Source organism: Mesoplodon densirostris, chromosome 1 (genome assembly GCF_025265405.1).
Source record: "Mesoplodon densirostris isolate mMesDen1 chromosome 1, mMesDen1 primary haplotype, whole genome shotgun sequence".
Taxonomy (NCBI): Eukaryota; Metazoa; Chordata; class Mammalia; order Artiodactyla; family Ziphiidae; genus Mesoplodon; species Mesoplodon densirostris.
In genome coordinates this window covers 236100292-236122218 of record NC_082661.1, presented here as the reverse complement: position 1 = coordinate 236122218, position 21927 = coordinate 236100292, and the positions used below count along the sequence as shown (strand labels likewise).

Genomic DNA, 21927 nt, shown 5'->3' with positions numbered 1-21927 from the left:
TCTGTCCCTTGCCTTTTTTTCTATGTTGCCTGCCAGCATCTACCTTTCATTAGCAAGGATCTCCAGTCCCATCCCAACACGTCCCTTCTTTTTTCTCTTAGTTTCACTTCTCTAGTTTTGCATTTGCCCCTTGGGCTCTGAAGGTCTTTCTTCTACTGTGTTAAGGGGGCCTTCTATGACAAGAACACTTGCCCAGCCCACTTCGGCAGTAACTGCACTTTCAAAGTTTGTTTCTACATGAAAGTTCTCTCATTGGCCTATTTATTTACAATACGTATTTTTAAGTCCACTTATGACCATACTACTTAGAAAGGAAAGCAAGCAAACATCAACAGCCTAACAGGTTTTATTCAACAGGTTTAATAAACAGACACAACCCAGAACTTTACTAATTTTTAAATTATTTTACTTTTTAGTAAAAGTCTTTCTCACACCAACCAGTATCTCAGAATCAATGGAAATGGCTTAAAAGATAGAAGAAAATTGCTATGGACCATATATAAACACAGCTCTATTTTTTCTTCTACTGAAGCTTTTGAAAGGCCAGCTTAATTTTTCAAGTTGTAGTCTTGTGGACTTTACAAAGTTGGTAATGCTATTTGACTGTTGTTCAAAAAGCCAGAAGCATGTATCTGCAGTGCCATGAGGTTGGAGAGGGATACAGGGTTACACAGCTGTCTTCTTAGATAAATCTCACCTAATTAGCCTTCTCGGGAGGTATTTTTCATGCTGACTCATGAACAACAGGAAAGTTATGGCCCATTAAGTAGCATCCATGTTTTGAAGTAAATTTGTTCTCCAAAGAAGAGTCTGTGTCATTTGTGCTATATTTCCATTATTCCCCTGTGGATAATAGGTATTCTGTTAGAGCTGGAAAAACTTTGGCTATTACATAATAGTCTAACTGCCTCATTTTACAGAAGAAACTGAAACCCAGAAAGGATGAGAAATATCCAAGTTATAGTGGCAGAGTTATGGAGAAGTTGTATGAAATAATGTTAACTGGAAGAAAATTAATGTAAACATGAATTAACTCAATATGCAAATTATATACAGAAGATTAAAGGGTAGAAGAGACACAGGAGATATTTTACTAGAGTATATCAATTTTAAATTAGATCCGTGTAATTTTTTTTAAACCACTCCTAAAATCAACTAAATCTATACTTATTTTAAACATGCAAGATATTGACCATGCTTTTGACTTACTTTACCCTTGTTCTTTTTTTCTTAATGGGTACAGATGAAAACCAAGCAAGTTTATAAATGTGAGTTATAGCTCGACACATCCCACGTAAAGTTGACGGGGAAGGGTCAAGCCCAAATCACCTATATCTAATCCAGAGAAGATTCAACACACCAGGTCACAAGGTGGTTGTAAAGATTAAATGAGATACTGTAGGGTAAGCATCCAGGATAGGGGCTCAATAAATGCTAGTAATGGTATTACCCTGTGTTCACGTTGTGGGGACGTGCCAGACTATCATGAATACGGTAAATTTGATACTGATGTTCAGTTACTCGAATTACCTCTTCATTGCCATTCACTGTCATCTCATCACTCAGACATGCTGGAAATGGGAATGATTAATGAAAATGTACAGGTAGCAGCTGTTTTCTAGCTCATCTATTCATACATTTCTAAGTCTTTTATCAAATCATCACCACCGTCATTGTTGGGATGCAAGCCTCATCCTCGCCTGGGAGGAAATGCCCAGAAGGGATGGTTTTTGAGCTTGGCAGAAACCTAGGGATTATGGTCAGGTACTCTTGAGATGCAAACCTCCCCCTTGACTCAAGAGGACCCTTCTTACTCTTTCTTCCATTTCATCTCATCTCAGGAAGCATCAATTAAGTATTCACACCTTTCTTAAACTACTCTGTTGTGTTTTTTTGTTTGGTTGGGTTTTTGTTTTTGTTTTTGGCCAAGCCATGTGGCATGGGAGATCTTAGATCTTAGTTCCCTGACTAGGGATAGAACGCTTCCCCCCTGCAGTGGAGGCAGGAGTCGTAACCACCGGACTGCCTGGGGAGTCCTGTTCTGTTGTGTTAATACATTGTCCTTTTCTGTTATGGGAACATCAAGCAGTTTGGGGGAGCAACAGTATTCACAGTTAAAAATAGTCATCTTTCTCCATGTGTTTTTAAACTCATAAAACTGTACAATAAAAAGGGTAAATTTTACTGAATAAAAGTAAATTCATTAAATTTTTTATTAGCTTTTTAAAAAATTAAAGACAAAATTTTTAAAGAGAGGCTAGAATGTGATTTACACAGGATGCCTTGAGTGTGGTCCTGCTACATGTTTAATTATGATTAAATAAATGATACATGAGTGAAAAAAAAATAGTCACCTTCCCAGGCTCCTTTGCAACTTGGCATGGCTATTTGGCCGACTTCTGGTCATTGTGATGTAAGCAGACTTCTACTGGCATGGCTTCAAGGAAAGCTACTGTTTTCCTGACGAAGACGAATAGACTCAGCTAGTACAAGAGTTTTGCTCCGTGTTCCTCTTCCTGATGGAATATAGATGTAATGCCCAGAGGTTTGGCAGCCTTCAGACAAGCCTGAGGACACAAACTACCCGCTGAGGATGGTGGTGCACTGGAAAGGCAGAAGTCTTGATCCTAGAGGAATTATAGAATTGCTAGATTGTCTACCTTTTAACATCTTGTTTTGTAAGCAGAAGTAACCCCTTCTTATTGTGGTCAAGTTTTCTGTTACTTCCTGTCAAAAACAATCGCAAGTGAGAGAAAGAAAAAACTTAACCAATACAAAACTGAAAGTGAGCCATAATCATTAACAATAACCAGTCTCAAAGATATTAACAGAATGCTCATAGGACAAGAGGAAATAGCAAGTAATACTTGGTTTGTTTTACAAGTGCAGATTAAAAGAACTATCATGTACCATTTTATATCAACTAAATTAGCAAACTGAATAAAAGCAACAAAAGTAGATACTGATTAGAGGGCTGCAGAGAAAGCGTTTAGCACTTAATAAACTAGTTTCTTCTCCAGAGGACAGTCTACTCTCCCCAGGGCCATCACTGTAAGTCTGTGTCAGTGGCACTCCCGTCAAGGGCAGCAGACAATCTTTCTACCATCCTCAATCATCTGCTTTGCAGCTTCTGCCTCCTATGCCCAACCTTTGAAAGTAAGAGGACCCCGGGGCTTGGTCCTGGATATTCTCTCTCTCTCTCTCTCTCTCTCTCTGAATTCATCCAGCCCTGTATATTTAAATATTATCTATAAGCCGACGAGTCTCAAGTTTAGACTTTTGGCCCGAACCTAAAGTTCCACACTCATATATCCATCCAACTGCCTGCTTGCCATCCCTACTTGAATGGCTAATAAGCATCTCAGACGTAACATGTCCAAACTCTTTATCGTACCCATCCAAACCTGTTAAATCCCCACTCTCCCTAACCTCCAGTCCATGGCAGCACCATCTACCCAGTTGCTCGAGCCAAAAGCCAAGGAGTCATATTTAATTCCTCTTTCCTTTACAGCCTTTAAATCTCTCAGCAAGTCCTGAGGCACTCAGCTCCAGAGTATTTCCCTTACCTCGCCTTTCTTTCTCTACCACTACCCCGCTAGCACCCCATCGCTCACATAGACTCCTCCAATTGCCCTCTACTGGTCTCTCTGCTTCCACCCTCATCACTTATATATATGTCAGCTGTGCAGTGGCCAAAATGACCTTTTTAACATAGAATTCATATTATGTATTAATATGAAACCCTCCGGTGGTTTCCCATACAATTAGAATACAATCCAAACTCCTATCCTCATCCTGCAGGGAACTGCGCGATCTAGCCCTGCTCACCTTTCTGACCTCATCTTCCACAGCTTTCCCCTTGATAACTGCTCTTCAGCCCGGGGGCCTTTGTGTCCACCGAGATCACCAGGCTTGACCGCCCCCCCCCCCCGCCCCACCTCAGGACCTTTGCACTTGCTGTTTTCCCTTCCTGGAAAGCTCTCTGTCCTGATGAGCACACATCTGGCTCCCTCTCATCACGTACACTGGGCTGCCATGTATGCTCATGCCTGGAGCACCCGAGAAGCGGGGCCTGAAATCCAGCCCTGATGCACCAAGCTGGCCCTGGCTCCAGGCTGCCTACAGTGAGAGGAACTGCCTTCTGATTCCACAGGGGCACCGACAGGCCACACCACATGCCCATGACGCTGCATCCTCCCAGAGGGGGCAGCATTTTCTAATCAAAATATTCTTTCTTTTTTTTAAATTGAAGTATAGTTGATTTACATGTTGTGTTAATTCCTGCTGTACAGCGAAGTGACTCAGTTATACATATATACACATTTTTTCATATTCTTTTCCATTATGGTTTACCACAGGATATTGAATATAGTTCCCTGTGCTGTGCAGTAGGACCTTGAAGTTTATCCATTCTAAACATAATAGTTTGCATCTTCTAATCCCAAACTCCCTCCCCCACCTCCCCTTGGCGACCACAAGTCTGTTCTCTATGTCTTGTGAGTCTATTTCTGTTCCGTCGTTAAGTTCATTTGTGTCATATTTTAGATTTCACATAGAAGTGATATATGATATTTGTCTTTGTCTGACTTCACTTAGTATGTTCATCTCTAGGTTCATCCATGTTGCTGCAAATGGCAATACTTCATTCTTTTTTACTGTTGTGTAGTATTCCATTGTATACACGTGCCACATCTTCTTTATCCATTCATCTGTTGATGGACATTTAGGTTGTTTCCATGTCTTGGCTATTGTGAATAGTGCTGCTATGAACATGGGGGTGCATGTATTTTTTTGAGTTACAGTTTTTTCTGGATATATACCCAGGAATGGGATTGCTGGATCATACGGTAACTCTATTTTTAGTTTTCTGAGGAGCCTCCATACCGTTTTCCACAGTGGCTGCGCCAACCGTGTAGGTGTTTCTCCACACCCTCTCCAGAACAAAGTATTATTTCTTATGTCTAACGAGAAGGGAGAACTGTCACTGGGCTCTCACTTTACATTCGTGTCTTATGTAAACCTGGCAAAAACGCAATGGGATTAGCCTTATTGTCCTTATTTTACATGTTAGAAACGGAAACTGACAGGGTAGATTGTTAATCTGGAGTTATAATTGGACTCTAATTCTACTGCACCATACTGTCTCCAAAGATAAAAAAGCAAGAATTCACTTGGAAACATCCATTTTTTTCCCCATGTTTCAATTCTATTTATTTTAGGATGCTTGTAGGAAGGTTAGAAAAGTCTATGAAGGCCCAGCTACAGTGATTAAGTTACGATTGCACATATAGCTACAAATCATACCCCGTCTGTACAATGTCCAGGTGATAAATTAAGGTCAATATGAAATTCAGTAAAATCTGTCATTTTTCTTTTGAGTCTCCACACTTTCAGACATACAGATCTTGTCCCTTTACTGATTTTTGTACATACTAGCTTACAGTCTATTTGAGAAAAAGTTATTTGTGTAAACTTCTAAAATAGTGACTGCATTAACTGATTTGTTTATACTTGCTATTAAAATGTTCTACTTGGGAGTTCAAAATGTAGACCAAGGAGGAGAACTTATTTTTCTCTTCCTTCATTTCTTTCTTATTTGTTATTGGAAAAGATATAGAAGTAGATTTCATTCAGAAGGTTGGCAAGAATTGCAATTCTGTAAATGGAGTCAATTTCTTGGTAGATGATCTTGGAAAAACTGCTTTTTTGAAGGTCCCACTTAAGCTATAAAACAAGGCCCAGCCTTCGTCTGGGAAGCAGAAATAATAAGCACTTTTTCAGCTCCATTTAACAGTCTAAAGTGATTCCATTGTAATTCAGCTTCCTCTTCTGGAAATAATGATAACCTTCATATATGGCTTATGTCATGTCAAGCCCTAGCCTAAGAGCTCTGCTTATATTAAGTCATTTAATCCTTCCAGCAACCATATGGGGTGTAGGTACTATTATTATCCCTAATTTACAGATGGAGAAATTGAGGCACAGATCATAAAGCAATACAGAGCGGAGCTGAAATTCAAACCCAGGCTGTCTGTCTCTGGAATCCACATTCTTCACCACCAGAACCATACCGCCTTTACTCTCATGTGAATGGACAGTGATGTAATGGTGATCATTAGAAATGTATATAAAGCACATGGAAATTGGAAACACTGAATAAAGGCCATTATGGCACCAAGAAAACTAAGAAATTCTCTTCAAGAGGATGTCAATACCGAACAACCAACTTCTGGTCACTGAATGTGTCATGGTTCCAGAAAAAATGGCATGCTTAGTATTGGAAATGGGTCTGTCTAGGTGAGGTAACCCTGAATTAAGTCATATGAACTTCTACATATTGCTGTAGAAGCTCCCCAAACTAATACCATCTATCAAGTTCCATAACTAGATTGGATTCTAATAGTAGCATTTCAACAGCACTTATCTGACTTACCCATCTAAACAATCTAACTGCAATTTCGGAAAATGTGTTTCACGACCTTGAACAAGGCACTTCACCTCCCTGGGCCTTTTCTCTTGACTATAAAATGAAGCCATAAAATGATATGACCTCTCAGGTCCTTTCCATGTCCTACGTTGAATGATTTTCTGCCCAGACCTGATGGCTTGAGAGCAGGAAGCCTGCGTTTTTTTTATTCATCCTTTCTTACTATTCCAAAATCCACTGAGTAAAGCAACTTCACAGCTTCCTGAATCTGCGTGCTTTCAGATTACAGTCATGTTAAGTTTGGCACTTAAAGTTCAAATAAAAAGCTGCCAGGTCAGCAGCAGGGAGCCAGATGTTATGGCTCTGACGTGATAACGGGGATTGTTCTTACCGTTTCTTCAGACCTGTGCTGTCAGGCTCCAGCCACTGGCTAAGGATACAGTCAGCAGAATCTAGGGTCCTGTCTGGGGGGCCTGGGCAAGTTAGCTAACCTCTCTGTGCCTTAGTTTCTCACCTGTAAAATGGAGAGAATCATCATCTACCTCATAAGTTGTGGCAGAAAATGAGCTCATGTGTATAAGCCTGTAGAAAAGTGCCCGGCACATGGTGTTTTGTTGTTGCCGTTTCCTGTATTAAGAAAAACAAAATGAGAACTTGAAGGAGGTCAGCCCGAAGAGTTTGTAAGATCACAGCAGGAGAGAAGCTCAGGTGATGGCCCAGACGATGCTTCTACCGAGTCAACGTTAATGCCAGGTCCACATGAACAGAATGCCCTCATGTTGTGAAAAGGCCCCACTTCAGTTCTTTTATTTAGACATGTGTTTCAATTCCCAGGCGGGCAAGTCACTATAGGGCTTCCTTATTTTCCCTCCAACTGCAAAATAAAACTGCCCAGCCATTGGGAAAGGAACATCTCGATTAAGATCTGATCTGCGTGATCAAACAATACACGCTCACAGGGCACAACGATTCCACATCCTGCTAAACTCAGACCTCCCACACACCTCCCTCGGGAAAGAAGCGGCACACGAGCGATCAGGGGTCTCCACGGCGCGCAAACTCAGTTCGCCGCACCTCGCCACCCTCGCGGTACCCTGACCGCCTGGCAGCGCAGGGGAGCAGCCCTAGAAACCAAGCAGCAGGCAAACAAAAGGCAGGGCAAGCAACCTGAGCAAGCCGGCCGGTGCATCCCTAAGTGGGGCGCAGCTCTGAGGCCAAGGGCAGAATCACACACAGCCGGGGGTGAGCCTCGCGCCGCGGCTGCAGCTCCTGCAGCCAGAGGGCTGCAGAGAAAGCCTCCAACATCAGCCGGCGGCTCTTCGGAGACATCTGGATTCCCAGAAAGTAGTGAGAGGCGCACGACGGAGAAAGCACACCGTCTAGGACTCGGGAGACAGGTTCAGTCTCAGGGGGCTGTGCCCTTGGTCCCTCCCGCGGCCCTGTTTCCTCTGTGAGCGCTTTAAACCGGGAGCTGCGGATAAATGACTCGGGGGGGTGGAAGGTTGGCGAATTGGTTAAGAGACTTTGGCATCACCTGTGTGTGAGGAAAGACGGGTCTAGACTAGAGCGGTACGGGCCGTTTTGCTAAACGGCAATCGAGTTTCTCCCGCCAGTGTGTAGGCAGATTCTTCCGAGCCAGCCCAACAGAGGTGAAGAAATGACCCCCTTCCGCTCCCCTTGGACATTATTTTTGCTCTGTGTTAAAGATCATTCCAGTCCTGAAATTTTTTTATTGCTAGATCAGCCTCAATTAAAAGTGCAAATTAAGATAACTCTGCAGTATTATTTCATAATGATTAAATTAATGACAACAAAAACGCAAATTATTATGAAACCCAGTGTTGGGAAAGATTCCAAGAAGCCCACTCTTCACAGCGCCAAGGACAGGACAAGTTGGTACTTTTTCTTGAAGGCAACGGAATACAGAATAAAAGCCATAAAAATGATCGTACCTTTTGACACAGTAATATTCTTGGAAATTTATTTTGAGAAAATCATTTTAAATGAAAAATATTTTACAAGATATTTATGGCAATGTTATTTGTGATAGCTCCAAATTGGAAACACCCGAAATAAATCCACTAACGTGGAAATGGCAATGATAACTATAATAGATTTGGTGAAAACCTACTCAGTACAATGAGAAATATATAAAAGGTTTTCAAAATACTGTACAGAGAAAAAAGTACACACACGTGAGGCTGGAGCAAAGGGACTTCTAGGCAATAAAGCCGGGAAAGGGTGGAGGACAGTGATTCTTTTTTTTTTTTTTTTTTTTTTTCAGTATGCGGGCCTCTCACTGCCGTGGCCTCTCCCATCGCGGAGCACAGGCTCCGGACGTGCAGGCTCAACGGCCATGGCTCACGGGCCCAGCCGCTCCGCAGCATGTGGGATCCTCCCAGACCGGGGCACGAACCCGCGTCCCCTGCACCGGCAGGCGGACTCCCAACCACTGCGCCACCAGGGAAGCCCGAGGACAGTGATTCTTTTGAGCAGAACGTGGGAACTGTGAAGTGGGAAGGGAGATGCCGCTCCACTCGGAAAGGTGTAAGTGGCAGGATCCACAAGGACCAGGCGTGTGGACTGAAACACAAACCAAGACCTGAAACTGTAGGAGAGGTGGTGGGAGAGGGGTGAAGTTGGTAACCTCAGTGGGCGAGGGGATCAGTGGTCGGTCCTCTCTCTGCCCCTCCAGTGAGCAGATAATCAAAGGCAACTCTGAAGGAGGAAGCCGGTATGCAGGTCAGTGGCTTAGAGGGAGAAGGGATCTGGACAGGAAATGGCTAAGACTGTCCTAGTTGTCAAAGGAAGTTGATGTAATGAAGACAGGACTCTGGGAAAATGTTGCTCAATTATTAAGACCTAACACTTCAAATCACCTCTGAAAAAAAAAGCTGGGGTGGTATCTTAAAACAAACAGGTGAGAGGTCAAGAGGATTAGATGGAAAAGTATGTGTAAAAGCACGGTGCCAACTGAGAAATGCTTTGTAAGTACTTGCTCTGAAGGCTAGGGCTTCATTCTAAGGAAGAAGCCTGCAAAGTTAGCCAGTATGTTCTTAACGCTAATTGTAAATCCATAGATGACTTTATAAATCTTACAGTTTTAGTTTTGAACAAGTAGTGGTAAAATCATATGCTTGTATCTTCACCATTTAACCATGTTGACTCTTTTCAAGAGATTCCTGGTGATCTCTAAGCTAACCATAATTAAACTGATTGAGTGAATTAGAGAAATAATCTAAAACGCCAAATCAACTATGATTGGCTCCATGATGTTCATATTCTGCACGTTTTATGTGGACCAATTTTTTTAAGTCTTTATTGAATTTGTTACAATATTGTTTCTGCTTTATGTTTTGGCTTTTGGGCCACAAGGTGCTTGGGATCTTAGCTCCCCAACCAGGGATCAAACCCACACCCCCTACACTGGAAGGTGAAGTCCTAACCACCAGACTACCAAGGAAGTCCCTATATTCTGAATATTTTAAATCCCACGACCACTCATTCCTTCCTTCCTTCATTCATTCATTCATGCAGGTCAATCTGGAGAGGAGTGCTGTGTCTGTGTAAGCAGGGTAAACTATAAGGCAATAGGAAGTTACAGAACACTATAGACTTTAGGGAACGAGAAATACGAAAGCAGGGATACGTTGTACCAATTGTCCTTTCTGCTGATCAAAATGAGTAAATAACTTACATCTTTGCGAAGGACAACATTTGATCTTTCTTGCTAAGCTTCTCACAAAGCCTGCTGAAGTATGCTCGCTGCGTGCTTGCACTTACACGCACTTATGTGTTTCCTTGATGTTTGGCTCACCAGGGCCAAGACTCAGCTTCTATTTCTGCCTGAGAGATATCAAGTTTCACTCCTGTTGCTTGAATCTTCTATACGTCCCCCGCAACCCACCCACCTTCTGTGCCTTATTAAAATGAACACTTTCTTTTGATTTTCTTCTTGGGACCACTGGGTCTAGGGGTTTTCCTACTGTTGTTAAACATCACCTGCGTCTTTAAGCCCAGTGTCTGAAGAGACACAGCAGCCCTTGTCGCTGGAAAGTCCGGCGTCTGGGTTCGATGCCGGTTTACCCCTGTGATGAAAGCACCATTTCACGGTTGACGGCCTGAGGTTAGCATTTATCCTGGGGGTTGGGTTTTGTGTTGCCTTTACGTGCACACACACACACACACACACACAGCCTAGTTCTTTTTAGGCACCTCTCCAGCTGTGAGTTTAGCAAGCCTTCCTGCTAATGGGGAGACAGACAGAATTACTGCTCCAAACATTCCCCTGCCACTGATCCAGAACATGTGTTATCATATCACACACTCTAAATTGATTCCGAATCCCTGCCAACAGGGCACAGCCTGCATTCCAAATACCTGAGGCCCTGGGACAGTGAGTTGTAAAACAGAAATAGGCCATGCTTCCTTCTTTAATTTGATGTAAGCATGAGTAAGTTTGCTAAACATATTTGATTCTTAGAATATGTTCTTTTTTCTGAAAACATAGAGCAGCCCACAAAATCTCTATACCTTAGTGACAATAGACTTTATCCTGAAAGTCCCCAGACCCCCAATTGTTAATGTCACTTCCAATCTCTTGGTGAAGGGTGGTTGACAGGAAATAGGGCAAGGCTGAGGGGAGCTCACATTTAAGATAATAAAGTGACTCTCATTCAACTGGTGAGAGACGTAAACAGTCTGACTATGATGGTCTCCTGGGAGTAGAGGTCTAGGATTTCAAATGGTATATAAACAGTTGCAGAACCTCTGCAATTACTCTGGAAATGAACTCCTAGTCCAGATGGCAATGTAAGGAATAATCGCCTATTTTCAGTCCTGTGCTATCCCGTATGTATGACCTGAGCTACTGTCTATTTATTTCTTGTTCGGAATAATTGTGTAGATTATCGAACAAATATCGCTGAAACTTCATTTTATTTTTGTGAGTCTTGAGGACTGAAGAGTGGGAGTTGGGAAAAGAGAGAGTAAGTGTCACTGGGAACCTGGCATTGGGAACATCCTGGGGATAAGCAGGGCAGCTGGTTGATCTCAGAAGTTCGGAGTCCCAACTTGGTTACCATGGTGATACCATTCCACCCCATAATGTCACCTGGCAAGGTCTCCATTGAGTCATCACTGCTGAACACTACCCCATCCCACTCTTCTTTGATCCGACTCTTCCTCACTAGGTCCTAAGAGGTAGCCACACAAGCAGACATAAGTACAGGGAGTTAATACTTTGTGACAAATGGGTTAATGCCAGAGGGTGAATTGCCAGAAAAGTACTCAAACTTTATAGAAGTGGGTTCTGCATATGTTTGATTTAAATTTCATTGTATATGGAAGAGTGGTAGTATCATGTTGGCATGGCTTGGTTTTCCCCAAATGTATCAGCTAGTGCTAACTAATAAATAAAATCTGACTAGCTGCACAATTACCCCTGATTTTCAGGTTGCTCTGGCATAATGAAGACATTGCTCTGCTAGCCTTCAGGAGGCCTGGTTTCCAGGACCAGCTTATGGCCCACCAGCTGAGTGATTTCCACTCACACCTTCGAGTTCTTTTTTTTTTTTTTTTTTTTTTGTGGTAAGTGGGCCTCTCACTGTTGTGGCCTCTCCCACTGTGGAGCACAGGCTCGAGCGGACGCGCAGGCCCAACGGCCATGGCCCATGGGCCCAGCCGCTCCGCGGCACGTGGGATCCTCCCGGACCGGGGCACGAACCTGCGTCCCCTGCATCAGCAGGCGGACTCTCAACCACTGTGCCACCAGGGAAGCCCCGAGTTCTTTTTTTTTTAATTTTTATTTTATATTGGAGTATAGTTGATTTACAATGTTGTGTTAGTTTCAGGTGTACAGCAAAGTGATTCAATTATACATATACGTATATCCATTCTTTCAGATTCTTTTCCCATCTAGGTTATTACAGAATATTGAGTAGAGTTCCCTGTACTATACGGTAGGTCCTTGCTGTTTATCTATATAGTAGTATGTATATGTTAATCTCAAACTCCTAATTTATCCCTCCCCCCACCTTTCCCCTTTGGTAACCGTAAGTGTATTTTCAAAGTCCATGGGTCTGTTTCTATTTTGTAAATAAATTGATTTGTATCATTTTTTTTTTAGATTTCACATATAAGTGATATCACATGATTCTTGTATTCCTCTGTCTGACTTACTTCACTTAGGATGATCATCTCTAGGTCCATCCATGTTGCTGCAAATAGTATTATTTCATTCTTTTTCATGGCTGCATAGTATTCCACTGTATACATGTACCACATCTTCTTTATCCATTCCTCTGTCCATGGACACTTAGGTTGCTTCCAGGTCTTGTTGAGTGCTCTGGTTCTTTAACAGCAAGACGGAGGAGTTGGGCTGGTGTTGCACCCTGAAGCTCTTTCCTGGGTCTGAAGTCCAATGATCCTTTTCCTTACTGGTCCTTTCTTCTCTGGGATTAAAGATTTAACTGTACATTTCTAGGTTGATTTGTTTGATATTGCTAATTTCAAACCTTTAAGAAATGAAAACAATAATGTTGAAGGAGGAGTGTATATTCTCAAAATAAAGGAATTCAAACCTTATTATAAAATTTTTTTTTATAAAACTGACTTTTTAAAAATTTATTTTATTTATTTTTGGCTGCATTGGGTCTTTGTTGCTGCATGTGGGTTTTCTCTAGTTGCGGTGAGCAGGGGCTACTCTTCGTTGCATTGCGCAGGCTTCTCATTGAGGTGGCTTCTGTTGTTCTGGAGCACGGGCCCTAGACGCGTGGGCCCCAGCAGTTGTGGCACACAGGCTCAGTAGTTGTGGTGCACGAGCTCTAGAGCACAGGCTCAGCAGTTGTGGCTCACAGGTTTAGTTGTTCCATGGCTTGTGGGATCTTCCCAGACCAGGGCTCAAACCCATGTCCCCTGCATTGGCAGGTGGAGTCTTAACCACTGCATGACCAGAGAAGCCCTATACAATTTTTTAAAGGTATAATTATGTCTGTTTGGGAGAGGCAATACATAAGATTATAATAGGAAAGAATGATTCACGTCTGTTTAAGTATAATAGGTGTTTTCATTTCCTGAAAAGTCAAATTATGAACCATTTTATAAAACTAGGTTTAAAGTCTATGGCAACAAAAGTGGATTCTTCTTAAGTATCAAGACATAAGTCTACATATTTTTAAATTTATTTGTTTATTTATTTTTGGCTGCATTGGGTCTTCATTGCTGCACGTGGACTTTCTCTAGTTGCAACGAGCGGCGTATGGGCTCAAGAGTTGTGGCTCGCGGGCTCCAGAGCGCAGGCTCAGCAGTTGTGGCACACAGGCTTAGTTGCTCCGCGGCATGTGGGGTCTTCCCGGACCAGGGCTCGAACCCGTGTCCCCCGCATTGGCAGGCAGACCCTTGACCACTGCGCCACCAGGGAAGTCCAAGTCTACATATTAAAGTCCCTCTAGAGGAATGTTCTCCTATGTTTATTTCTTTGTATCCTGTTACAACAGATATCATGATCAGCACTTTGCTATAAAAGCCACTGACTATAAGTATTTGAATTCATTGACCTGGGTCCCAACCCAGAATGTTGGAACCCTCTGGAAGGAAGGAGATCTGCTTTAGTGGATTGTGAGATGAGAATATTTAAGAACCATTTGAAAAAGGGCTGGAGAACTTTCTCCTGTGTAACCTGGAGCAGGAGCCCGTTGGTGGTGGTGCAGTGGCAGACGGGAACAGAGAATTTTCAGTAGGGAGGTCAAGGTGGGCCCCCATAAAAAGATGACCTGTGAGCAGGAGTTAACTTTGCAACTAGCTGGAGGAAGAGCATCCAGGCAGAGTCTACCCTGGGGCAGGAGTGTGCCTGCGGAAAGCCAGTGTGGCCGGGGCAATGAGAGAGGGAACATTTGGAAGATGCGATCAGAGGGCAGACCGTCAGGCAGAGTGAGCAGTGCCTCCTGGGCCATTGTCAAGACTTTGAAATGTACTTTTACTTTGCAGAAAGATGGGGAGTCAGGCAGGGCTTTCGGCAGAATGACCTGATCTGATGGACCTTTCGGGGGGATCCCTCTGGCGGCAGTGTTGAGAGTAGACTGTCCGAGGACAGTGATGCAACAGTGATTGGGGGCTAAACGGGTCACCTAGTCTAGGGATTATCAGTGACTTGGAGCAGGTGAGAGCAGGGGAGGGACTTGGAGGTAGTGAGATTCCAGATCTGTTTGTTTTGTTTGTTTGTTTGTTTTTGCCGTACGCGGGCTTCTCACTGCTGTGGCCTCTCCCGTTGCGGAGCACAGGCTCCGGACGCGCAGGCTCAGCGGCCATGGCTCACGGGCCCAGCCGCTCCGAGGCATGTGGGATCCTCCCGGACCGGGGCACGAACCCGTGTCCCCCTGCATCGGCAGGCGGACTCTCAACCACTGCACCACCAGGGAAGCCCCAGATCTGTTTTAAGCGTCAAGAAGATTTCCTGACTCAGGTTGTTTGTGAATTTTAAAATCGGAGCCAAGAATGACTCCCAGCGACCCCCAGAGCGGAGCCGCCGTCAGCTGAGCTGGTGGTAAAACGAAACTTCCAACTCCCCCACAAATCTGTATTTTTCCTTGCTTTAAAAAGCCGTCACTTTGCTAAAATAACCACTGTGTCATCCCAATTATCACTCCAGTTTATACCCAAGCTTGTTCTTTGCTCACACCATTCTTCCTGCCTGGGATAATCCCGCCTCTGCCCGTCACTAAAGGGCTAGTTCAAGTCCCACGTCCTGGAGTAAGCCTACCCTGACCACATCCCCAGCACAATACTTCTGCTGTTGTCTTCCATGTCCTCTCTGTAATGATTTATTTTGATCAAATAATACAATTTATGGGATCACTGTTGAGTTTTTTCCCTCACTAGCTACTTTCCCTTAAGTTTTTACAGTCTTCCACTTCTCTTTTTCCGGTTTTATTGAGATACTGACATGAACTATAGTATTAGTTTTAGACGCACTGCATAATGATTTCATATGTGTGCACATTGTGGAATGATCGCCACAATAAGTTTAGCTAACATCCATCACCTCTCATAGTTACAATTTTTCTTTTCTTGTGATGAGAACCTTTAAGATCTGTTCTCGTAGCAACTTTCACATGTTCAATGCAGTATTGTTAACTCTAGTCACCATGCTGTACGTGACACCCCCAAGACGTATTCATTTTATGCCTGGAAGTTGCTGCCTTCTGACCCTCTTCATCCATTTCTCCCACGGCCCCACCCGCCGCCTCTGGCAGCCACCGATTTTCCTTTGTCCATTCTTCAGCTTCTAATTCTCTTACTCATCTTTCTCACTGAGAACTCACTCAACAATGACTGCCCCAATCTGAATACCATGCACTTTATCAGTGGTCATGTTCCAGGCCTGGGCTGTGCCTTCAAGCCCGACGGCGTTCGTCTGGCCTGGGGGTCCCCTCCTTTGGTCTCACCATCACAACATCTTCAGATGTTTCAAGACAGTTAACGATGAAAGCCCTGCCGAGCTGTTGCTCTGGCTCCCGGCCCAGGGTTTGGACCGCAGACGTCTCCAGGGCTGTTTGTAAACGTGAGGATGAGCTGACTCCGCAGAGGAGCTTGCCTTCCTAATCCCACACGGTACTCAGCTCCCGGAGAAGCACCCAGACTCTGAAAGGGCCAGCTCACCTGTCACAGGGCCAGGAGTTAAAGAACTTCTGGGAAAAAACGTTGCTGTCATTTCCACTTGTCTTCTTGTGCAGTTATTTGTATAACAGGCAGGAGGGCAGTGGACTTTAAAAGGGGGCAGGGAATCCTCCATTTCCCAGGCTCACTGCTTCTCTTCTCCCTCCGAGTGAAGCTTCTGGGCTTCTCATCCAGCCCCATGATTCCAGCTCCCACACTCTGAACTGTGTCTCTGTCCCCAGCTTCTCTTCTGGGCGTCATGTTACTGACCACAAACCCACGGCTCCCCCTGGAAATGTACAGCCTTCTCAAACTCCAAGAATTCAGAATCGAATGAATAATCTCTTCTTCCCGTGCCTGCTTCTCTTTTTCCATTACCTCTCTTGGTGTCTTGCTCAAGGTCAAACTAATGATGTCACCGTCAACCCTTTCTATTCTCTGAATACTCGTAAGTGCTACTCTGAATTTGCTCCTAACTGTCTGGCCCTCGACTCCACTCACAAAGGAACCGATGGGTGTTAGCTCGAACGTCCCTTTACGGCAGTTCGCCTTGAGGTTGCTGCCAGGGACCCCTTTAAAACACAGATTTGATGGTCTCCCTGCCTTAAAACTTTGGATGGGTTCCTCCTGCCTACAGAATACAGTCCACGTTCTTAGCAGAGCCTGAGAGGCCGTCCTCTCCGACTTCTGGCTCCCCCGCCAGCACTTCTTTACTCCCACCCCTCCCCCAGTCACCCCCCACTCCAGGAGTGAACTGATTGCATTTCCTCAGAGGCTCACTGAATTTCCCACCTCTGTGCTATTGCTATTGCTATGCTCTCTCCACACAGAGCAGCTGACCCCTTTCTTCCCTTTGCACTTCTACTCATCTTTCAAGACAAAAAGATGTTGATGTATTCTTTCAAATATAATTACAGCAGTCACCACCCTATGCCAAGTAGGGCAGGAAGCTACCTTAAAATCGGTAACAGTCACCCCCGCCCTCAAGGAGCAGCAGAGTGTTTGAGCCAGATGGATGGACAGTGGATTTTGTAACTACACGAGATGATCAGTGCTGTGGGCCCGGGCCTTGTCGCCTGGGGGTACCTTCTCCACTCTCGCAGGAGGGCGGGCGACCCTCTTACCTATAAAGGCAGAGCTGCTCACCCTCTCTTCTGCGTTTCCCTCGAGTAAACTTGATCATCCTTTTTTGATCTTACGAGTCTTTGTACCCCGGGAACCGGGAACATCTTCTGCACGTGTTCCAGAACCAGGTGGCAGTGTCGTCAGGAATACTGACCAGAACCACCTGTGTCTTCCACTGGACTCAATCCAAATGGCAGCAAGCACCAGGGACAGCAGCAGTAGACGGACGTCACCTCCTAAAGTCCTCATCTAGATCTAAATAAACATCATTTCTCTAGCAAACTTTCTAAAACGTCTTTTTTTTTTTAACCTCCAACGCATTTTTATCATGCCTTTCCCCCACGGAATCTACAGCGGCTTCCCACGGCTGACAACGGGACTGTAACTGGGATACCAAGTCACTGATTCCTCTGTTTCCACCCCGATGGCCGGGAGAGGAGAATGTTGCCCAGAATTGGCACAGAGGGGCCCTGATTCATCGCATCCATTATATTCACTGAGGTTAATGAGACCCTGTTCTGAGACACAAGTGTAGCTAGCTGTTGTTTAGACTTAGACACACTACTTCAACCAAGTAATTTCAAACATGTATTGACTGCTAAGCGCTTAGTGACCATGGCTTACATATGCCTATGACAAGGCGGTCAGATGGTTTTCCAGTTCTGAGGAATTGGAACCTTTACTTGAAGGGCACTTTTAAAAGGGATAGTTTTAAGACAAAGTGTAGTTTGAAGAAGATAGACGTGTTCTGGGGGTGGCTGTGTTGGTGAGTAGGGCCAGGGCACTCAGAGGACACTGAACAACTAGGATTATGCCCATGAAGCGTGACACGCAGGGAAAATTCAGGGAAAAGAGAATTCATTCATTCGTTCATTCATTTTTGTTGAGGATTTTGACGATATACCTTCTTTGCAAACCACTTGTAAATCGTTTGGGGCGGTCACAGCCTGGACGATATGGCCAAATTCAAACCCATTCAGACCTTCATATTCCCCACTTGAACCACATCCTCACCTTAAGTCACAAGTTACTCTCACTCTAACTTGCCGTACCTGCCCCTGCTTCCACTTTTGGATTATTCTGCTTACCAGGGGCTCGAATGTTACCTAAGACCTACCCATCCCTCATTCATTTATTCAGTCAACAAATATTCACCGAGGCTCCACGTTTATGGGACGATGCTGGGAGGGGCCACGAGCACCGGTGAGCACCAAGCTGGTCTCCACACCAAACTTGTTCTTATTTGGGTGCTTTTTCCTCCATTAAGGCTTCATTAATAGTTTAGCCAATATTATCTGAACAAAAAAGCAAGTCACACACCTGCCATGAGGTATGACGACAGCTCAGGATATTTGAAATCCAGTCTGCTCTGGAAAGTGTACTTAACATCCTCCTTTCTGTCCACAGTGCTGTACTGTCTGTGATGTAAGGACCTGAGGAAAGAAATGGTTTTCTTAGTCTGGACTGGAGTTTTGGATGAGACTAGAGCCTGGTGGCAAATGGACAGTGGGGATGAGAGTGAGAAAGACAACAGCCCCCCTGGAACACTAGCTGCTTCTCACTCTCGTGATGCTAGTCAAGAAAGCTACTCTGGGAAACTCTTCTTAGGTTTTGTTTTGTTCGGTTTTGTTTTAAATAGAGTTCATAGACACTACTACCAGATTTCAAAAGTCTAGTGGTATAAATAACTTTGGACATGGTTCAGAGAAGACCCCCGGTGAGAACCACCAGGACTAAAGCATGGGCAAAGGTGTCTATTAATAGATAAAGAAACGGAAATCGCTTAGCTTGGGGGACAGCAGGTTTACGATAAACTTAATCATGATCTTTAGTGGATAAAAGACCACAGAAGAGCAATGGACCTGTAGAAAAAAGACACAGTCTTCCAGCTACTCCATTTTAGAATCTCTGTTTGTAAAAACGGGTGATAGAAGTGGACATAATTTTGTTACAGTGAGGTTGAAAAATGAAGGGTCGCTGAACACTATGTGCAGGGTGTGGTTTATACAAGAAGTAGGAAGGAGGCTCTGCATTCAGAGCGGTAAAGGATTTTTAAAATAGCCATCAAATGTACTTAATGCCACTGAACTGTACACCTAAAAATGGTCAAAATGGTAAATTTTACATTACATATATTTTAAACACACACACAAATATCCATGAAATAAAGCTAGAGCTAACATGTTCCCAATTGCTAAATAATGTCACTTTTAGGAAAATTATTTCACAGCACCCAAAATACACCAACTCCCATATTTTTCTACGACTCTTATAATAGCCTCAGTTTTCCTGCAAAAGCAAAGGACTCTTAAAAGGAGAAATGAAAACTGTTAGCACATAGCCTTCTGACTTGAATCCAGACACAGAGGGATTGGATGTAGTGGATGGTCAAAGCATTGTCTCCTAGACCACCTCTGTGCAGAATTTCAGTCAAGGCTGGGCAACAGTATACCTGGGAGGCTGGCTGGGTGGGACAATATTTTTTACATCAGGCCAAAATGTCTAAGAACGGCGTGGAGAAGTATGAGTTCTTGGGCCTTGTTCATTCTTGAATTTTCTCCTTCCAGATCCTCCTTCCTCCAGTCCTGAAATTAGAACTTCCTTCCATTTTGTTCATGGAACAATCAGTGGTCTAACTTGTAAACTGAGACTACAGGGGCCGCACAGTTTCCTCTCCCAACTGTCTTGACAGGAAGAACACTGACTTTCGTGTCCAGCTTGAAAATACAGGCCTTTTCTAGTTTCAATCTTCCAGAAAATAATTTTACAGTAAAACAGCTCAGGATGACTTGTAAGAAACACGAATGTGTTCCCGCAAAAGAAAATCTTTTAAAATCTATCTAAATATATATTAATATATTTTAGATATATCTATATCTAAAAATCTTCAAAAGGTCTAAAAACTCTAGTGTCTCCCATCCCCCTTTTGTAGTGCCTTTGAGTTATTTCCATGGGGACCATGTCTGTGCATCAGCTGTTGTAAACGCTCCTGTTTTCCTAGGCTCCTGCTCTGGGCCTGAAGAGATGGGCCAGGGGTTACTGACAGGCCCTGGTCCCGTGCTTAACAACACAGACTTCAGAGCCTACTGAGCTTGGGAGACTCTTTTCAGGGCCAGCTGTCATTTCAAAGCACAAGGTGAGATTCAGCGTGCCTTCCCATCTGCCATTACCACAGGTGCCCTGCAGTGACTTAAAGAAAAAGGACTTTTTGATTTGGGGGGAATAAGGTCAAAAGCCAGCTCCAAAGCCATTTTTGAGCTGATAAGGGGAGTCTTATTTCAGTAAAAGGCACAGAGTTTTGAAATTAAGGTTAGAGCTGAGAGGAGGAAAGTTATGAATTTCTTTAATTCACTTGATCTAAAAACCAGAACCCAGCTGAGAACTCAGTATCCAAAATTTGGATCCAGGAAAGGTATTCCTTTGTCAGGAATTCTACTTGAAAGAGCAGAGGAACGTCTCTTCCTTTTTTTTTTTGCTCCCATATATTCTACGCAGAAAATTCTTATGGGGGATCAGGGGTCAGGGAGAGAAGGAGGGGGCGGGAATCAAGAGGACTGAGGGTTAACTCTGTCCTCAGTCTCATCCACTAATGGATGGTCTCTTGTTTGTGAGATTAAAAAGAACCCATCCCAGGAACTAAGAGGTCTTTGCACAAGGCCCTTGAAGTCCAGCCCCAGCCTCTTCTGCAACCAAATAAATGCTAAAAAAATGTATTTGCTGCTGTAGCAGTTTTTAAAAAGTGATACGGATATATACACTTTTTTTTTTTTTAAGAAAAAGCAGACTCTGCATCATGCCTCCCACTTAAAAAGTATAGGCCCATTTATCTTTAAAATGGAAGGCAATTCTGACACATGCTGCAACCTGGATGTACAGTATGCTAAATTAAATAAGCCAGTCACAAAAGAACACCGATTCCACTTACGTGAAGGACCTAGAATAGTCAATTCCTAGACACAGGGAGTAGAATCGTGGGGTTGCCAGGGGCTGGGGGAGGGGGAATGGGAGTTATTGTCTAATAGGTACAGAGTCTCAGTTTGGGAAGATGAAAAAATTCTGGAAATGGTGGTGATGGTTGCACAACAATGTGAATGTACTTAATAGTAGAGAACTGTACACTTAAAAATGGTTAAAATGGTAAATTTGATGTTATGTATAATTTACCACAATGTAAAACATTTTTTTTTAAGTGTAGGCCCTCATCTGGTGACAGTTCTCTTTTCTAGATATTTTAACCTGGTGTAATCCATGTCTGGTTCCCAAAATATACTGCAAGACTCATAAATTTGGTTTGTCTCTTAGTAAATATCTTTTTTAAAAGTTTGTATATTTGAAAGTTGCCAAGAGAGTACATCTTACACTTTCTCACCACAAGAAAAACAATTTGTAACGATGTGAGGTGACCAAAGTTAACTAGTCTTATTGTGGCGATCAATTCACAATATATACAAATATCAAATCATTGTGTTGTACACTTTAAACTTATACAATGTTATATATCAATTATATCTCAATAAAACTGGAAAAAAGCTTTGCTTGTTAAATTCTTGTGATGTATTTAAGGAGTCTGTTAAGTTTAAACATAGTATATGCATAAAGAAATATTACATTAATATTGTATTAAAAACTCATAAGATCTGAATGATTCACGCTCATAAATTTGGTTTAGCTCTTGGGAAAAGTCTTCTGAATCGCAACTGGGAACATAACAATGACTCAAA

General features: G+C 43.4%; 1 protein-coding gene across 3 annotated transcripts in view; it reads right to left on the bottom strand.

The window, feature by feature from the left end:
• Positions 1-6950: 6950 nt before the first annotated feature.
• MND1 (meiotic nuclear divisions 1) overlaps positions 6951-21927 on the bottom strand; it is a 119033-nt gene continuing 104056 nt past the window's right edge. For 2 of the 3 annotated variants that reach the window (XM_060095268.1, XM_060095276.1), the window contains exons 8-9: positions 18527-18639; positions 6951-7054 (exon numbers count right to left, since the gene is read on the bottom strand). In XM_060095268.1, coding sequence (XP_059951251.1) covers positions 6971-7054; positions 18527-18639 — 197 coding nt within the window. In that variant the 3' untranslated portion in view covers positions 6951-6970. Of the gene's footprint in view, positions 7055-12910; positions 12943-18526; positions 18640-21927 lie in introns of those variants that run through there. The other variant, XM_060095286.1, reaches the window with a different exon arrangement.